This window comes from Mustela lutreola, chromosome 1 (assembly GCF_030435805.1).
Source record: "Mustela lutreola isolate mMusLut2 chromosome 1, mMusLut2.pri, whole genome shotgun sequence".
NCBI lineage: Eukaryota > Metazoa > Chordata > Mammalia > Carnivora > Mustelidae > Mustela > Mustela lutreola.
The window spans coordinates 35,688,951-35,709,149 of NC_081290.1; the positions used below are offsets into that span (position 1 = coordinate 35,688,951).

Below are 20,199 nucleotides of genomic sequence, written 5' to 3' on the forward strand. Positions count from 1 at the left end.
AACAGTATGCAGATTCCACAAAAAATTAAGTATAGAACTACCATATGCCCCAGCCATTCTACTTATCAGTATTTATCCAAAGAATACAAAAACACTAATCCAAAAAAAGGAAATGTGCCCTTATGTTCATTGCAGCATTTACAATAGCCAAGGTATGAAAACAAGTGCCCAGCAATAGGATGAATGAAAATTTGGTCTACACACACACACACACACACACACAGGAATATATGCTAAGTGAAATAAGTTCAAGAAAGAAAGATACCACATGATTTCACTCATATGTGGAATCTAAAACAAAATAAAACCCAAACAAATTATAATTCACTCATAATTCATATCTTGGATACACACACACACAGGCTATATCGTATTATGATTAAAAACGAGAACACCTCTGGAGGTCACCTTTGGAGGATGCTAGGAAACCACCTCATTATTCTCAAAACTAGTAAACAAAGGGAAAAAAATCAAGTATTTATTCTCCTTTTCTTTTATCTTAGTGTACCGAAACAGCTGATGTGGAATTCAGGAGGAATGACAATCAAATATCATCATTTTGCAACCCCTAATGAAATCATGGATCTAGATAATAAATATTAATGGCTGCTGAGATCATTAGGTGAAAAGCCAATGGGAAACCTTACAATGGAGGGGATCGGGCTGACCATTTCAACATCCAATAATCGATCATAACACCATAAAAAGAGAGATGACAAATTATGGGCTATTACAGACGGAGTGTTCATGTACCTCCCAAATTCATGTGTTGACGTCCTACCCCACAATGTGATTGTATGTGAAGACAGGGCCTCTGGGAATAATTAGAGTTAGATGACGTGGTGATGATCGGGCCCTTACGATGGGATCAGTGGTATCATGAAAAGAGGAAGGGAGAGTGATCTCCTGGAAAGGCCACATGTGGACATAGCAAGAAGGTGGCCACTTACAAGCCTCGAAGAGAGCTCTCAGCAGGAACCAAACTGGCTGCCCTTTGACCTTAGCCTTCTCAGCCTCCAGAAACTGTGAGAAATAAACTTTTGTTTTTTAAGTCACCTAGTCTGTGGTATTTTGTTACGGCAGCCTGAGCTGATTAGGATATAAGCCTCATATATAGAATTTAAGAAAGAACAGAGGATCAAAGGGGAAGGGAGGGAAAAATAAAACAAGATGAAATCAGAGAGGGAGACAAATCATACGAGACTCTCAGGCACAGGAAACAGATTGCTGCAGGGCAGGGCGGGATGGGGTACTGGGTGAGGCAGGAGGGCATGTGATGTATGAGTGTGGGGTATTACACAAGACTGAAGAATCACTGAACTCTATCTATGAAACTAATAATGTGCTACATGCTGACTAACTGAGTTTAAGTTAAAAAAATCTAAACAGAAAAAAAAAAAAAAAATCTAAACAGATCCAAAATAGACACAAACCGAATCCTAACAAGGAAAAAAAAAAAAAAAAAAAAGCCTACTGACGTGATGAAATAGGAAGTACATGGCACCATTTATGAAGCCATTTTCCTAAAAATATCAAATCTATGTCTGATCAAGTATCTAGATTTAGTTATCAGTTAGTGGGAAATACAGGAGATGGGGAAATTTGCATTCTAACTAGATGTTCGATAATGTCAAGGAATGACTGTTAGAGAAACTGCAGTGCAATGTTGGGAATGTCAAACGGTTTAGCTGCTTTGGGAAATCGTTGGGCAGTTCCTCAAAATGTTAAACACAGAGCTAACATATGGCCTAGCAATTCCTAGGTATATACCCAAGAGAAATGAAAACACAAGTAGACACAAAAACTTGTACACAAATGCTAACAGCAGCATTATTCATAAAAGCTCAAAAGTAGAAGCAACCCAAATGTTATCAAACACAATGTGGTAGAGTCCTACAACAGAATGTTATTCAGCCATAAAAACGAATGAAGTATTAGTACATGCTACAACACAATTGAACCTTGAAAATGGCTCAGGTCATGATCCCAGGGTCCTGGGATTGAGCCCTGCATCGGGCTCTCTGCTCAGTGGGGAGCCTGCTTCCCCTGCCTCCCCCCGCCTGCCTCTCTCCCTACTTGTGATCTCTCTGTCAAATAAATAAATAAAATCTAAAAAAAAAAAAAGATGCCAGACACAAAGGTCACATATATAGTTCCCTTTATATTAATGTCTAGAGTAGGCAAATCCAAAGAGGTAGAAAGTAGATTATAGTAAAGAATACATACAACACAACAATTTAGACAGTGTGGTAGTGGTATAGGGGAGACAAATCAATGGAAAAGAATATAGAATCCAACACCAGACTTACACAAAAATGGTCATTTCATCTATGACAAATGCTGTATATAATTCAGTGTGGAAAAAACAGTCTTTTGATAAATGGTGCTGGATCAAACCAGATATCCATATGGGAAAAAAAGATTCCTGACGTCTACCTCACACCATACACAAAAGTTAATTTGGGATAGGCATAGGCCTAAATAAGAAAGCTAAAACAATCAAATCTCTAGAAGAAAACATATAGAATGGGCAATGATTTCTTAAATAGGACTAAAAATCACTAACCATTAGAGAAAAGATTTGTAAGTTGATTTATTTCCATCCAGACACCATTGAAGAATAAAAAGGCAAGCCACAGCTTGAGAAATTTTCACAATACACATATCTGATGAAAAGACTTGTATCTAGAAATTATAAAAAAGTCCTACAATCAGTAAGAATGAGATGATACAACAAAAAATTAGAAAAAAAGATTTAAAGAGCACTCCAGAAAAGAGGATACCCAATATACCCAATATCCATATTGCTCAGTATTATCAGTTTTTAGAAAAAGGGATTAAAACCCTGAGATACCACTATACACCTATCAGAGTAGTTACAATGAAACAGATTGGTAACTGTCAGTAAAGAGAGCAACTAAATTCTTTCACACTGCTGATAGAGGGTAAATTGGTACAACTACTTTGAAAAAAATGTTTGGCAGTACCTAGTGTAGCTAAAATATGTGTAGCTAATGACCTAGTAATTCTACTCCTGGATATATACCCAATAAGGCAGAGTGTTATGTCCATCAAAGGACATGAACCGATTTATGGCCACTTTGTTCATAATATGCCCAAACTGGAGACAACCCAAATGTCCATTAGCAGAATAATGGATAAATAAATTGTGGTACAGTCGTACAGTAGACTATTACACAGCCAAGAGTAAGAAAGAACTATTGCTGGGCGCGTGTGTGGCTCAATCTGTTAAGCATCTGCCTTTGGCTCAGGTCATGATTTCAGGGTCCTGGGATCGAGTCTTACATCAGGCTCCTTGCTCAGCAGGGAACCTGCTTCTCCCCCTGTCCCTCCCCCTGCTCATGCTCTGTACTCTCTATCACAAAAATAAATAAATAAGAATCTTTTTTAAAAAAAGGAACTATTGCTGCATGCAGTAATACAATGCATTAGCAGACTTAATGCTTGATTGGAAGAAACTGGGCACAGAATAGTACAAAATATGTATGAGGCCATTTATATGAAATACATAGACAGATATGACCAGTCTATAAGGAGAGGTCAGAATTGTGGTTCCCCCTGGTTGGGGGCACTGATTGGGAGGCAACATGAGAGAGCATTCTGGAAACTGGGAATGCTCCATATCTTGATCTCAACAGGGGTCACACCAGTGTACTCATACGAAAAAAATGAGCTCTACATTTAGGATCTGAGCACTTTACTGCATGCAAGTTACACCTACAAGAAAATCCAAAGGTTCTTATCTTTTATAGACAGATTTTGTGCCTATAAATAAATGACTTGGTTTAAAATAACACAGCAAAAGAGGTGGGCGTATGAATAACATAAGAATGGTCACATGTCAATCGCTGCTGAAGTCAGATGATGGGTACCTGGGAATTGGTCACAATCTTTGGTCTACTTCTGCATGTCTAATTTTGCACATTGGCGTTCTCAAAGGTTCACATTACAGAGTTTACTTACAGTTTCAATTGCCATTTCTATGGCCGCATTATCTTCTGAGCTCGGACATTTCAGGAAATGTTTAAGTGCCTGAAATGAGAATTGCATAGCAATTGAAAATGTGCAGCCTGCTTTCACCCTGGGGAAAAACAAAGCTTTCACACACTCAAAGTAATGATAGTTCCTGAAAGTACCCTCCTCTCAGCCAGGGGCGTGTGTTGTCTGGGTCTTAAAATACACTCTAGAAGGGCTGAGTGCCATCTCAGCGATGGAAGGATCCAGTGAACCTTCTACAGAATTTCGTTCAGACTTCCGGTGAGAGGAGAATGAAAAAGAAGCCCTTTTTCATTGTGAAAAAATAATTATTTTCATTCATTTGTTCGTCTGACAGGTATCTACTGCCCATGTGTTACTACATACGTGAGACTGTGCTGGCTGCTGGGGAGAATCCCAGGAAGGACAGATCTGTGTAATGTCATGATGTAAGGAACCAATTATTTTAAGGCGTAATGGGCTAATTTCACAACACTACACCACCACATCTATGAAGAATATTAAGGTTATAAAAGCTTAAATGACAAAGGGGCAGTATGACTGGTTGTTTTCATAGGTGCTCCGAGGAAGAAAAGTTGATCTACATGGGGATGGTCCCAAAGGTGCCACCCAGGAAAAAGGACTTGAAGAGGAACGGGTCCATGGTAGGTGGGGAAGAGGAGAATCTAGATGAGAAAAGGACTGGGAAAAGGCTAGCAGGAATATAGGTTTTTTCCAATGGAAACAGCTGGATGCCAGCAGCTGGTTGGGAAGTTCCGGCTCATTGGTCAATTTGTGGGACTTCTCTTGAGTGTCAGTTAAGGAGTCTGGATATTATTTATCTAAGTGGCCAGAAACTCTAAGTTGGTGGCCAGAAGGCTGAGTTCACACACAGTGGTTTTTTTTTTGGTGAGTGAGGTATTATACAAATATCTGGGTCCCTATTTTAAAATTGGGAGACTGAGACTTCTGTTTCTCATGAAAAACCCTCTGATCGGGCACTAGTAGGACCACTTCCTGAAAGGCAACAATGTTCTGGTAGCAGAAGCTATTTCTGTCAAACCAAACAGGTGCCACCCAGTAGTCCCCAACCTGTCACACAATGAAAGCACAACATTGCTTAGTTCTGTCCTTGCTAGAACCCCTGCCGTGGGGCTCTTTTGCAATGCAAGTATGCACCATTTGGAGAACAAAATGTAGGGTGTTATAGAGACAGAAACTAAAAACAGGGAAAACAGAAATAATATTTTAATAATCAAATAATAAATGGGGTGATCCAGGTCTGAATTAAGTCGATGGTAGGTAGAATGAAAAGGGACAGATGTCAGAGATACTACAAAGGAAGAATGTGACTGGCTGTGGGAGAGAGAGGATTTAAAGTTAACTCAGACTTCAGATCTGGGTGTCTGGGAGCATAATATATTTTAAAATATTTCTGGGGCACCTGGCTGGCTCAGTTGGTGGAACATGTGACTCTTGATCTCAGGCTCATGAGTATGAACCCCACATTGGACATAGAGATAACTTAAAAAAAAAAAATTCCCCTAAGCATTCCCATGGAGTTCAATGTGTATTTTCTTGGGAAATACTAACTCGTGAATACTGGCCACACAGCAAGAAGAATTTTCCAGCTTGAAAATGTCTTTTTTCTCCTTCAAAATATAAAGCGATGCTTTGATAGTCTTCGTTCGAAGTATCTTCAGAACCTATGACAGAAGTTCATTGAGTAAAATATCTGCGCAAAAGGTGTTTACCTTTTATTGTTAACTTAAAAATAAGACCTAAAATCAGATGATTAAAAAAATTTAACTGTGAAGATCAGTGCTGCTATGAGTGTTTTCCTCACAAAACCCCTTCACCGTCATTATCCCAAATATCAACTCTGTTCCATCTTCTTTTCACTCAAACAGGAATCAGGACAGGAAATGAGGAGGCTTTGTGAGAATCTAGGTTGTGGTTTGACATTACCCTTTGTGACTTTTATCGATCTTTCAGAGCCTTCTCTCCTCTCCTGAAACAACAGGAACAACTAGGAATATAATCGCCATCGCGATGGGCTTAGAGTTTCAGAACAATCATAGGCCAACTTTAATACAAATGTCTTAAATAAGGAGGTAATATTCAAGTAGCCCATAGATGCCACTTAAAGATACTGTTTTTCTTTATATGTTAAGCAAAGAGGGAGAAGGACCTAAAAGCATTGCTTACATTTACACAGAGGAGTCGGAGGTCCATTAATGTACCAAATAGAACGACAGCCCTGGGCCTCCAGCCCAAGGTACAGAGGAAGTTTATGGGAGAAGAGGGTAAAGAAAGGTGGAGAAAAGTAACTGTGTGTGTGTGTGTGTGTGCGCGTGTGCGTGTGCGCGCACGTAAAAAAATGCTTATGAAATGAAAAAAACTCAAATGCATTAGTGCTGTGGTGATCTGCAGTGTTGAGAAAGAAGTGTCATCTGTCAAGCTAAACATTAATGAGTAAAACATTGCTTTTGTCTGTATTTCCTTTTTCTTTCGCTGTTTATTTTCTCCAATTATCTGAATGGCTTTGTAACATATCAGAAGATGCTTTTACCTATTTGTTCCCTTAAAGACTGAAAGAAAGACTTTTTCATAAATCCTATCATCAATTCTTATATGGTCATTTTGTGAATTAAAAAAAAAAAATAATAACACAAGGTTGCCCGGACGGCTCAGTCCGTTGAGTGTTGGGTCTTGATTTTAGCTCGGGTCTTGATCTCAGTGTTGTGAGTTCAAACCTCACATTGGGTTCCACACTGTGCATGGAGCCCACTTAAAAAAATAAATAAAAATAAGTAAATAAATTAAAAAACCCAAAATAACACAGAAGGACAAATACTTTGATTCCGCTTATATGACACACTATGAATCGTTAAATTTATAGACAAAGAAAGTACAATAGTGGCTGTCAGGGGCTGGAGGAGAGGGCAATGGGGAGATACTGTTCACTGAGTACAGGGTTTTAGTTCAGGATGGTGGAAAAGTTCTGGAAATGGGTGGTGGTGATGGTTATACAATGCGAATGTACTTAATATGACTGAACTGTACATGTAAAAATGGCTAAAATGGTAAATTTATGTTATGTGTACTTTTCCATAATAAAAACAAAACAAAACAAAATAGCACCACAAATAACATTATATATGAATCTCAAAATTATTTCAGTGGTTTCTAAGAATAATTCCAAACAAGGGAAGAAAACCTATTAGGCAGGTGTTCTCAGAATAGAAAAATTCTCTTTTGGACTTTCTTCTGGAAAATCGTATCTTGCTTACTTATATCACTCTTCATCCAAGTATAATCATATAATCTGAATTTATAAGTCAATTTAAAACATTTATGAAAATATTTCTTAAAAAATTCTTATGTGTTTTCAATTACCTTCATTTTGGAACCTTGTTTTAACACTGGTTGACAAACGGCAGAATTTGGGAAATCGGACCTCTTTTAAAGGTCCCCCCAAAACCTGAATTTTTGAAAATGGTCTTATTATTCCATCTCACTTTGAGACAGTAGGAATCCTGAAATCCGACAAGTACCATACAGATATGCGTATGTTTATATGTAAGTGGTGTGAGGGTATGTGCTTGGGGCATGCCGATCCGAAACTTGGATCGTAAGAGTCGAGGATTCCTGTGATACAAATCTTTTAAGAGAAATGAGGGCAAACAGTGGTATTTACCAATAATGTCTGCATAGATTTCCATTTTGTTGTGCTGCTGAGCCAGTGTGAAAGCTTCATTATTACATTTGGACATAACAAGAAACTGGATGGCAGACCCGTAGTCACCCAACTGTAGGAAAAACCTAAAACAAAGTTACTTTCATCAGCTTGACTCATTTCAAGTAAGTGTGTCATTGACAAAATAAAATCTTTCTGCAACTATGAGAAGCCACTGAAAAAAATCAGGCACACCACAGCTCTACACTATAGGCTTGTGTTAGAAAAGCATTACTCTCACACACTGACTGCAACAGACACAATTTGAACTTAAATACTCAGACCTAACAAAAAATTCTTAAAACACTAAATATTCCCTAAACTCAAAGGGAATATTTAGTCTTTTAAAAATTTTTTGTTTCAAAATTTTGTTTTAAAATTTTAAAAATTTTGTACAAAATGTATTTGATGAGGGGAAGTGCAGACTTTCTTCTAAGTCTAGTGTTTTGGAACTCCAAAGAACATGCATTCTGTTACCTGGCTACCATTTTGGCGCCATCCAGAGACTGGGTCTCTCTGACAATACTGACAGCCTTCTCAGGATTGTTGAGGTGATCCAGATAGATGCGGATGACACTGTTCCACTGTTTCGCATTCTCATAAGCCACAACAGCTTCTTTGTATCTGTAAGAATCACTTAGTTCAGAAGAGCTTTCTTAACACTGTTGCATTGGGGAGAAATGCCAATAAATGGGACAATTTTTTAATGATGGTGATTTCTTTTTTTCAAATTTTTATTTATTTATTTGAGAGAGAGAGAGATAGAGACAGCGAGAGAGGGAACACAAGCAGGGGGAGTGAGAGAGGAAGAAGCAGGCTCCCTACTGAGTGAGGAGCCTGATGTGGGATTTGATCCCAGGACTCTCGGATCATGACCTGAGCCAAAGGCAGATGCTTAACCACCTGAGCCGCCCATTTGGTGGTGGTTTCTTATTTTTCTTGAACTACTTCTTCATCGGAAAGAATATAAGGACTCATGTCACTAAAATGTGTTCTTTAACAGTAAAATATTCATATTGAATGCATTTTCTCACCTGAACCATGTAATCTTTTACACTTTACTTTTTTTTTTGGAGTGGGAAGATTAAAATAGTGATATAAGCTTATTTTAGAAAACAGAACATACAGAATATTTCACATTTATAGGTACAGCAAAAAGTGATCTATAAAATCTTTGCATGTTGGGGCGCCTGGGTGGCTCAGTGGGTTAAAGCCTCTGCCTTCGGCTCAGGTCACGATCCCAGGGTCCTGGGATGGAGCCCTGCATCGGGCTCTCTGCTCAGCAGGGAGCCTGCTTCCTCCTCTCTGCCTGCCTCTCTGCCTACTTGTGATCTCTGTCTATCAAATAAATAAATAAAAAAAAAATTAAAAAAAAATCTTTGCGAGTCAACCTCTAGATGGAGCTCGAGACTTCTCTTCATTCCCCACCAGCTCTCCATCCAGCTCTTTCCATTCTAGTAAGACATTTAATGAGGTAGAGCTTTTTCATGTTTATACAAAATACAATTTCATAGTTGTGTTTCCTCCTCTGGGAATCCTTCACTTTGAGTTTCTTATAGCACGTTGCTGGGAATCTTTGTATGTTTAGGATATTAACTATCCATCACTGTATCTTGACGCTGTTTTGTGGCTCTCCCTGAGCAATCGTGGGTGGGGAGTTCGTATTTCTTCACTGTTCTTATCCTCTTTATCCATGTTATCCTTCGTAATAAAATGATGATCACTTTGTTTTCATGCCACATTATATCAAAAATATCAACTTTAATATTAAACTCTCAAATACAAAGAGACAGTAGCCTATATTTGAATATACAAGGGATCAACTGAGGTATATAAGTTATGGGAGACACTGAACATTCTAGCATTCAGGCCAGATGAAGGCAAAAGATGTTTCCTCCCTCCACTCTGCCTTTTGCAGAGGTTACAAAGGTCGATGGTTAATTTATCAAACTTACACAGTGCTTTAAGTCTGTATGAATCTGAGAATCTGTACAAACCTTCCATCGGCTTCTTTCGCTTTGGCATACTGCAAGTGAATCTTTGGGGAAGAAACACGAGGCAGAAGTTCACCAACTTTGGCCCTAGAAGGCAGGTTTTGGAGAATAATGTCAGCACTGTGTTCAAACCCGAGGCAGCGTCCTACAATCAAATGTTAGTTTTAAGGATTCAAAATAGTTATCACAATCTTTAAAGAAATCTTGGTTCCTATAGATAGAAGCGGACGTTTTTTCCTTCTGACCCCACATCCCTGCCCTCCCTCTCTGTGGGAAATCAAGGCAGTGGTTGAGCTCTTCGGGGACAACAGAGCTTTTTCCCCTAGTAACTTGTCTGATCAGAGATCTCCCCACACCAGACTGATAGGACATACTGTTCTTTGGAAAGTGAACTAGAACATGAGCTCACAGAAGAAGAAGAAGAAGAAGGAGATAAAGAGAAGAGGGAACAGGATGTCCAGGAGGGAGGAACCGCAAGGAAACAAGAGGGGACACCACCAGGACCCATTCATTTCCACACCTGCTAGGAACAAGCCTTAGCCAATTCTTACCAATTCTTACAGCGGATGTAAACCGAGGCTGCTTTGTCATAATAGAGACCCTTTTCATACAGTTGGGCTGCTTCTGAAAATTGCTAAATTAATAGGAGATTAGTAAAACACTGAATTTATTACATGAAAGTACCCATGAATATTTATGCAGAGACAAGCACACCTTCATATTCTCCAATATGGCGCCACAGTCTCTTTTAAGGACCCTGCTGGGATGCTTCAGCGCCTGGTTAACCCCTCGGCGTATGTCTCCCATTCTTATGGACATCTGGGCCACCCCAGCCAGACACACTTCATCGTGTTCCTGAAATCACAAGGCAAATAACTTACAAATCAGACCCTAAGTTAAACTGATTTATTTCAGCCAAACAATTAATTTAAATCTAAAATGAGCCCAAACACTACTCTCATTAACCCTTCTAGCCAAATCTCAAGGTTATGAAATAACCTTTTTTTAAAATTTTTTTTTAAATCACCTGTTACAAAGCTATACTTTTTTCTTTAGAAGTCCAGATCTTTACAAATAACTAGCAATTTCACTCATATGTGGAAGTTAAGAAAGAAAACCGATGACCATAGAGGAAGGGAAGGAAGAATATGATAACAGCAGAGAGGGAGGGAAGCCTTCAGAGACTCTTAGCTACAAAGAACAAACTGAGGGTTGCAGGGGGGAGGTGGGTGGGAAGACGGGGTAACTGGGTCATGGGCATGAAGGAGGGCGCTTGATGGGACGAATACCAGGTGTTAAATGCAACTGATGATTTACTAAATTCTTCCCCTGAAACTAATAATACACTGTATGTTAACTAACTTGAATTTAAATAAACCTAAAAAAAAAAAAAAAAAAAAAGAAGCAGCCTAGATCGTTGATACTTAAGAACAAATTTTTACTACCCAATGTCATAATGCCTTGTATATCTTTGTATGTCTTCTTGGTATAAAATTTTATGTAAGAAGTAATATATCTGATACACAACATAAATGCCATGAGCAAAATTAAGGAAAAAAACCATTTATGGAATTGAAGATTTCTCCATTAGACATGATTAAACATTAAAAACTTTATATAAAATTGTTTAATTCATTAAAGATAACTACAGAAATTTTCAAGTAATCAATGTATACTAGTGAATTATAATGTCAGATTGCATTTTATGTGAAGCACCAGGTCTAGAACACTCTGTGGTGATGGAAATGTTCTATATCTGCCTGGTCCTACATGGTAGCTAACAGTCACGAGCGGCTCTTGAGTAGCTGAAATATGGCCAGTGTGACAGAGGAACTGAATTTTAAATTTTATTTAGTTTTCATGAGTTTAAATAGCCATGTGTGGCTAGCAGTTACTGTATTCAATAACATGGATTAAAATAAAAACACACCTAAAATATATGTAGCTAAAGAAAATATCAAAAACCCGAGTTACATGGGCAAAGGATATGATCAGGCAATTCATAAAAAAAACATGTAATTGACCAAGAAATAAAACATGCTCAGCTCCACTAATAATCAAATACACATAAAATACCTTTTTTTGGCTTATGAAATTAGTAGAGGAGATAACACGGTAACATTAGATATTGTTAGAAATGGGGGAGGTGGGATCGACACCTTCATACAGACAGGCCTATAACAGTATAAGTCGCTATAAATTCTTTTGGAGAGCAACCTGACATTGTGAGAAATTAAAAGCATACATTCTATGACCTAGAAATCCCACCTATAAGAATATATCCTTCAGAAATACTATCTTAGGTACTTAGAGATACAAGTATATTAGGTAGAACATTCATTGCAGTATTTTCATAGTAAAAAAAAAAAAAGCAAAAACAATTATAATTCAATAAGGGAATAGATGAAAAAACTGTGTCACATCTAAACAACAGGACATGAGGGGGAGCCTAGATGGCTCAGTGGGTTAAAGGCTCTGCTTTCTGCTCAAGTCACCATCCCACGTCCTGGGATCGAGCCCCGCATTGGGCTCTCTGCTCAGCAGGGAGCCTGCTTCCTCCTCTCTCTGCCTGCCTCTCTGCCTACTTGTGATCTCTGTCTGTCAAACAAATAAATAAAATCGTTAAAAAAAAAAAATAAACAACAGGACATGAGAAACTCTTAAAAGTTTAAAATCGATTTGTATGTATTGACTTGAAAGACCATGAAGAAAACTGAATGCTGCTTTTCATAGAACGAATTTCAGTTCATCTTTGCTAAATGAATGGAAATGAATGATTTTGTATTTAGTAAAAACCCATATTTCATACATATCTGCATGCTAACAAGAGATTCTTGTGTGGAAATATATAAAACTGTGACCAGTGGTTACCACTGAGTCATGTGATAGAGGGGAGAATGAAAAGGTGACTTCTCATGTCACACTGTCGCAGTTTTTAAATTGACCATAATGAAATTGTATGACTTCTGTAATAAAAATTCTAGATAAAAGACAGGAGATAAGATTTTCACTCTTTACAAGACATCACGTAAAAACATCAAATAAAATTTTCACTCTTAACAAGACATCATGTAAAAACATCAAATAAGATTTTCACTCTTTACAAGACATCACGTAAAAACATCAACTTTTATTGCAAAATTTGGCTTCTTGAGCTAAAATTCTAGGGGGAGAATGGGCTGGAATAGTAGGTAAAGTCCATGCTTTCCAGGATCATCATAAAAGATCCAGCGTGACAGATGAAGGGGCAGAACGGACTTTATGGCCTGGGAGTTAACTTCTCAGTGGTTAGTGAAAGGTTTTAAGAGAGTGAAAGGAAAAGCTTCGTGAAAATCATAGTCAGCCTATACGTAGGAAGGCATAAAAATTTTAACTCCCAGCATTAACAAGAAGCTCACAGTTAATATACAAAGGAAAATATATCTTTTTCAGACTGATAAAAATATTTTCACCTTTAGTTTTTAAGTGTTTTTAAATGATTTAACTATATCATTTGCAAGGTTGCTAATAAACTGAAAAAGAGCTCACCTACCAGATACTGAATAAGAAGCAATTCAGACAATGCCTTTTTAAATGAAACTAACAAACCTGAAGATAATTACACATATCTTGATTCAAGGTTACCTTCTGATCACCAGTTATTCCTTTCTCATAATGAGCCAAAGCATTTACATAATCACCCCTGAAAGAAAAATCAGAGTGAATTTCAATACATAAATATGTATCATATTTACAAAGACAAGATTTAAAAGATAATCTTTGTCACTGGGTTGCTTGAGCTCACAAAAAAGATGTGATACACAACATACAAGTTTTTTTTTTTTCAAGTGCAGTTCATTTTAAAAATGATTATAGGGGCACCTGGGGGTGGTTCAGTCAGTTGAGCATCTGACTCTTGATTTTGGCTCAGGTCATGGTCTCTTGGGTCATGAGACTGAGCTCCATGCTGACCAAGGAAACTGCTTAAGATTCTCTCTCCCACCTCCCTGGGCTCCCTACCCCCATTGACTTGCGTGTGTATGCGCATGCACTGTCTCTCTCAAAAAATAATAAATCTGGATTATGTGAGACTGTAAGGTACTTACCTTGTAGTATGTCAGGCATTTTGGGGGGCTAGGTGATGGGACACTTCTGGGGGGGAATCCTTTGTGTTTAAAAATTATTTTTTAAAATTTAAGTATAATTAACACACAGTGTTGTTAGTTTCAGGTGTACAATGATTCAACGAATGCGCCTCAGGGCTCATCATGGTAAGTGTACTGTTCATCCCCTCCACCTGCTTCACCCCCAAGCCATCTCCCCTCTGGCAACCACCAGTTTGTTCTCTATTTTTAGGAGTATGGGTTTTTGGTTTTTCTTCATTTATTTTGTTTCTTAAATTCCACATATGAGTAAAATCACACAGTATTTGTTTTTCTCTGACTTAATTTCACTTAGCGTTTTACCCTGTAGATCCACCGGTGTGGAGAACAAGACTGCACTCTTTTTTACGGCCAAGCAAACACCACATTGTGTGTATACACCACACCGTCTGACCCCCTCATCTGCCGGTGGACACTCAGGTTGCTTCCCCATGTAGGCTCTTGTAAATAACACTGCAGTAAATGTAGGATTGCATTCAACAATACGTCTTTTTGAATGAGAGTTTTCGGGTTTTTTTGGAGTAAATACCCAGTAGTGTGATTACTGGATCATATGATAATTCTGTTTTTAATTTTCTGAGGAATCTCCATGCTGTTTTCCACAGTGGCTGCTCCAGTTTGCATTTCCACCAGCAGTGCACGAGGGTTCCTTTTTCTCACATCCTCACCAATATCTGTTTCTTGTGTTTTCGATTTTAGCCATTCTGACAGGTGTGAGATGATACCTGATTGTGGTTTTGATTTGCATTTCCCTGATGCTGAGTGCTTTTCCACAGATCTCTTGGCCGTCCATATGTCTTCCTTGGAGAAATGTTTGTTTGTGTCTTCTGAATAGGCCACTTTTGATGATCTCTTTTTAGGCACTAAATGATAATCATGTGACCATGAAAATGAATGTATTTTCTAAGGCCCAATATTTGTAAGAAGAACATGTATTGAAGGGATCAGGGTAGACACGAAGGAACACACTTAGGATTACAGTATTGAGGGCCCTGGTTCTTACGGAGATAAAAAGTATTATACATAATATAAATAATAATAATACTCCCATAACTAATGCTAACACAAGTATGCATAGCCACAAAACCTATTTATTACCTTGCTTTGACTATCTGGGACAGAATGAATCCTGTGATTTGTGGCTGAGGCCCAACTGGAGATCCATCTTTCTCTGAAAATGGCACTAAGCTCCAAGCAAGCTCCATCTTTTATCAGCTGAGGCAAGTTATCCAACTTCCCTAAGCCTCACTCGGTTTCCTCACCCGCTAACCTACTTAGTTACTATGATTACAAAGGAAATGCTTGATCACTGGGGACTGGGTGTGTGTCTAGATCAGAGTCTAAATAGAAGTTAAAGTTTGGGGAATTGGTGGCAAGAAAGCGCTAGAAATTTTAAGAAATATCAACAACAAAGCACTGGCTTTCAACTGGCCTCAGCTCACCAGATTATAATATGCCAAGAGTTTGAGAGTTTGCTACAAAAGCTTCGATTTCCCCCCAAAGGGAGAAAATAAATGTCTTCTCCATGGTCCAAGGGTTTACTAGGGTGTCTGTGTTCTGGGAGGATATGGTGAGTCATCTCCCAGTGAAATGACCCTTTTCCCTTCAGCACAGAGGTTTTGTGCTCTAAGACCCTGTCACTGTCAGGATGGAGATGGAATGCCAAGGCACTGGGAGGCCGTGGCCTTTAGGTTATGCACTAAGACTGCAATTTGTCCTTTTTTTTTTTTTTTTAAGATTTCTATTTATTTATTTATTTGAGAGAGAGAGAGAGGGATCATAAGTAGGCAGAGAGGCAGGCAGAGAGAGGCAGGAAACAGGCTCCCTGCTGAGCAGAGAGCTCACTGCAGGGCTTGATGCCAGGACCCTGAGATCATGACCTAAGCCTCGAAGGCAGAGGCTTAACCCACTGAGCCACCCAATTTGTCCTTTTTAATATATGAAGTTACTTTTTCTTTTTTTAAATAGATTTTATTTTAAAATAATCTACACCCAACATGGGACTTGAACTTACAACCTTGAGATCAAGAGTCACAGGCACTACCAACTGAGCCAGCCAGGCGCCCTTCCAGAGTTCCTTTTTAAGGGGCAAATATGTGACAAACTTAAATTGAGGTTGGTTACACAAGAAATGAAGTCTCTAAAAAGTTTTTATTTGCAAGATATAAAATTTCAAATAAGGGAGAACGGTTAGACATGAAAGACCACTTTTTGAAAGCATGATTTCTCCAGCTATAGTTTGCGTGAGCATATTCTTAGTGAATCCAAAGTCTGCTGAAAATAAAGTGGAACTATATAAAAATATTTTAAAAAAACCATTAGAACCATTTTTCCTTTATTCAAAGACCAATGCTTTTCCACATTTCACTATTTTTGAAATGGCAATGTATAATCAGTGTCAAAAGAAACTGTCCAGAGGTGTGATACAGTCGTTATTGTACATATCTGTGTGAACTGAATTTGCAAGAAAATTATTCACTTGAATTGTTTCTCCAGGTATTTGCCTTGGTAGCACTAAGCATGGCTGCCTGTGAGCTTAACACTGGATTCTGAATGCTTCTACCATCACAGCAATGAAATAAAAAATCTAATTCTGTAATTAAGACTACCGACAATTAAGGCTGTCGAGCAACAAAGAGCATCAGAAAACTCTAATGCTCTTGGAACTGACTGTTTCCCAAGGTAGGAGAGATCTGTGAAGCCAACTCATGTAGTACAAAGGATTATTACTCAAGCGTTGAATGACCACCTGTGAAAAGCTTCTGGCTTGACTTTCAACCCAACCTTTATACAGATGCAATTCAACTTAGAGAGAGAAAAACTATAATTTTAAGCAAACAGAAGATGTACACCAAATTCTGTGGTTTTTTTCACTATGACTTGAAATTACACTAGAGAGCTGCAAAGTGTTCAAAGAAGTCAAGATCATGAACACAGGCTGTGAAAAGCAGTCCGCCCCCCGATACTATGCATAACTGTTGCTGGCCAAGTGTGATTCCAAACAGCAGCTAGATTCTTGGTGTAGGAAAAGGCTTACACTCAGGCTTCAATTTTGATGCTGAAAATGACAGTGGATAAAGGCCTGGACAAGCCTTTGCTAGTGAGAAAAGACAATTTTTTGGAAGTACAGATAATACAGATTTTTATCCCTAACAAGAAATTATTCAGTCAATAGAGGGCAGTTTGGAATTGGGGATATTCAGCAGTTAGTGACTGACCAAAAAACATAAAGAGAAGGACTTACGTGAATTCAAGCTGAATAGCATATTCTTTTGATATAAACGGTATCTGGTCCGGGGCTAAGCGCTTTGCCAGTTGTAGCGCACTGTCCCAGTGCTGTAAATCCCTTCTCATCTATCGGGAAGACAGAGACCTTAGTTTCAAATGAACAAATTACTTTGCATTGTCACCATACAGTGCCAGTTTTACCAGAAGTGATTAGAAGAGCTTTTTGTTTAAAAAGTGGAACTTGAGGGGCGCCTGGGTGGCTCTGTTGGCTGGGTGACTGCCTTCAGCTCAGGTCATGATCCCGGAGTCCTGGGATCGAATCCCGCATCAGGCTCCCAGCTCCACGGGGAGCCTGCTTCTCCCTCTGACCTTCTCGCTCATGTTCTCTCTCACGGTCTCTCTCTCTCTCTCTCTCAAATAAATAAATAAAATCTTAAAAAAAAAAAGTGGAGGGACGCCTGGGTGGCTCAGTTGGTTAAGCAGCTGCCTTTGGCTCAGGTCATGATCCCAGCATCCTGGGATCGAGTCCCACATTGGGCTCCTTGCTCAGCACGGAGCCTGCTTCTGCCTCTGCCTGCCATTCTGTCTGCCGGTGCTTGCTCTCCCTCTCTCTCTCTGATAAATAAATAAAATCTTAAAAAAAAAAAAAAAAGTGGAACTTGACCCTGGCAAGGATGACATAGTACTCAAACATACATTCTCTTTGGGAGTGATAGAGCTCCCACAGGGGTAAAACAGGTTCTTGGAGAGCAAAACCATCTTAGTATTTTTTTTCTTTTTTAAAGATTTTATTTATTTGACAGAGATCACAAGGAGGCAGAGAGGCAGGCAGGGGTGGGGAGGGGAGCAGGCTCCCTGCTGAGCAGAAAGCCTGATGAGGGGCTCGATCCTAGGACTCTGGGATCATGACCTGAGCTGAAGGCAAAGGCTTAACCCCCTGAGCCACCCAGGCGCCCAAAACCATCTTACTATTACAATGGTTTGTGGTCCTCCAAAACTCAACCCCCCCCCAACAAAATATTATTCTTTTGGATTTAATTTTTACCCGTATGAAAAAATTAAATTGAATTAAAATCAATTCTATCAATTAAGGTTAATTTTTCTTATTAGAGGGAGAGAATTAAAAAAAATGAGAAATACTTAACTATAGGAATTGATGTTATTTATGAAACTACGTGACTAATAGCAAACATAAAGATAAAATGTGAACATGTGTTTCTTCCGGGCTCTTGTGGTCTTTTATCTGCATCTGGGACATAATTCCAAACATAAACTAATTCTTAAAGAATCTTTTGGAGTTCATTCCTCACTTTAGTCACACTTTGTAAAGAATTAATAATAGTTAACATTTTTCCAAGTGCTATTCTTTGCCAGGTACTATTCGAGGATATTAGCTTGTTCAATTTTCCTAACTGGGCCTTTTGCAAACTTTTTCTTGTACCCATTTTAGAGATCCAGAAACAGAGGCAAAGAGAGGCCAGTTTTATAAACAAAGTTTGATATACAGAGCTAAGCGGCAGGGCCGTGCCTCTGACCTCTTTACCTGGCTAACTCCTCAACTTTCACACTGAGGTTAAAAGAATGACAGGTACAGGCACCCCTCCCCACCCCTCTCCACCCATCACCTCAAATCCTTTACAAATCTGGTAACAAACAGCAAGTGCTCACAGCTAAATGCAGAGGAATTAAGGTGACATTTTCCCTTTCATATCACAACCATATTCCTACTTGGCCTGTGTACCAGCCCAAGTTCTGAAAATTTCTCAGGGTGTCGTCAATTGTTGCAAATAATATAAAATTATTTAAATTTTTTGTTAGAACAAAATTAATTCAGTTCACTTAAAATTTAAAGGTGTTTTTTTTTTTTTTTAAATTTATTTGATAGAGAGAGAGAGAGATCACAAGTAGGCAGAGAGGCAGACAGAGAGCCAGATGCAGGGCTTGATCCTAGGACCCTGAGATCATGACCTGAGCCAAGGCAGAGGCTTAACCTACTGAGCCACCCAGGCATGCCAGTTCACTTAAAATTTAAAAATGGAAATTTGCTGTCGAGTAATTTGAAAAAAATGAAGTTGTAAAACCAATAGCAAGTATTTTTTAAAACACCTCCTCTGTGTAATTGAGCCAGTGCTGATTTGAGGTAGGATAACGTTAATGACAATAGTTATCACTTTGCATCTTAACTATTTTTAAAAAGATTTTATTTATTTATTTGTCAGAGAGAGAGAGAGACAGCATGAGCCAGTAGGGTGGGGGCAGAGGAAGAAGCAGGGTCGCCACTGAATAAGAAGCCTCATGTGGGACTCGATCCCAGGACCCTGGGATCATGACCCAAGCTGAAGGCAGACACTTAACTGATTGAGCCACCCAGGCATCCCAGGGTCTTTACTATTGATCACGCCGTGCCCCAAAGGATTTAGCCTCATTTTAAAATCTTTATAACAATCCTATAGACCAGATATTTTCCCCCTTACTTTAAAGAAATGGGACCAGGAGATAGAAAGATTAAATAACTTGTCCAGGTTGATACAGAGCTGGGATCTGAACCCCTAAAGTCCCTGTCCTTAACTGCTATTCTATATAGTCACTTGGCCCTTGCACTGATCTGGGTTCTTCCGTCTGTTCTAGTCCTTTCCCTGCAATGCTCAGCTCTGGGAAAGTAAGCTCCTTGGTAAACCTCTCAGTGCACAACAGAATCTCATACGCCAAGTAAAAGATACATGCACCTCAATGTCCCCATTTGGCAATAGAGACAATAACTCTCTCCTGGGATTGCTGTGAAGGTTAACTGAGTTAAAAATATATCAAGTGCTTAGGAAAGTGCCCGTCACATGTGGGCTCTTGATAAACGGTACCAGTGCATTTTTGTAAATGCATGGTGCATGCATTTTTGTAAATTACATAATCTGTTCCCTTCGGACACAACTGAGACTTGAAATTATTTGGTAACATTACAATTACATGCTTTTTGCGGTTCCACAGAACACAGAATGAAAGTATTTTTTTAATTAATGAATACTCAGGGGTCTTAAAGCTGAAAAGTCTAAATTTCAGGAGGGGGAAGGCATAAGGCTTCCGGTGCTGAACAATTCTAACTACG

General features: G+C 38.8%; 1 protein-coding gene across 3 annotated transcripts in view; it reads right to left on the minus strand.

Annotated features, from left to right (window-relative positions):
- Positions 1–20,199, minus strand: part of WDR19 (WD repeat domain 19) — a 98,841-nt gene that overhangs the window by 25,937 nt on the left and 52,705 nt on the right. For all 3 annotated transcript variants that reach the window (XM_059163331.1, XM_059163338.1, XM_059163345.1), the window contains 9 exons: positions 17,116–17,225; positions 13,354–13,411; positions 10,444–10,584; positions 10,281–10,363; positions 9,733–9,816; positions 8,213–8,359; positions 7,697–7,821; positions 5,590–5,702; positions 3,985–4,053 (listed from right to left, as the gene is read on the minus strand). In XM_059163331.1, the coding sequence (XP_059019314.1) occupies positions 3,985–4,053; positions 5,590–5,702; positions 7,697–7,821; positions 8,213–8,359; positions 9,733–9,816; positions 10,281–10,363; positions 10,444–10,584; positions 13,354–13,411; positions 17,116–17,225 (930 nt within the window). The remainder of the gene's footprint in view (positions 1–3,984; positions 4,054–5,589; positions 5,703–7,696; positions 7,822–8,212; positions 8,360–9,732; positions 9,817–10,280; positions 10,364–10,443; positions 10,585–13,353; positions 13,412–17,115; positions 17,226–20,199) is intronic.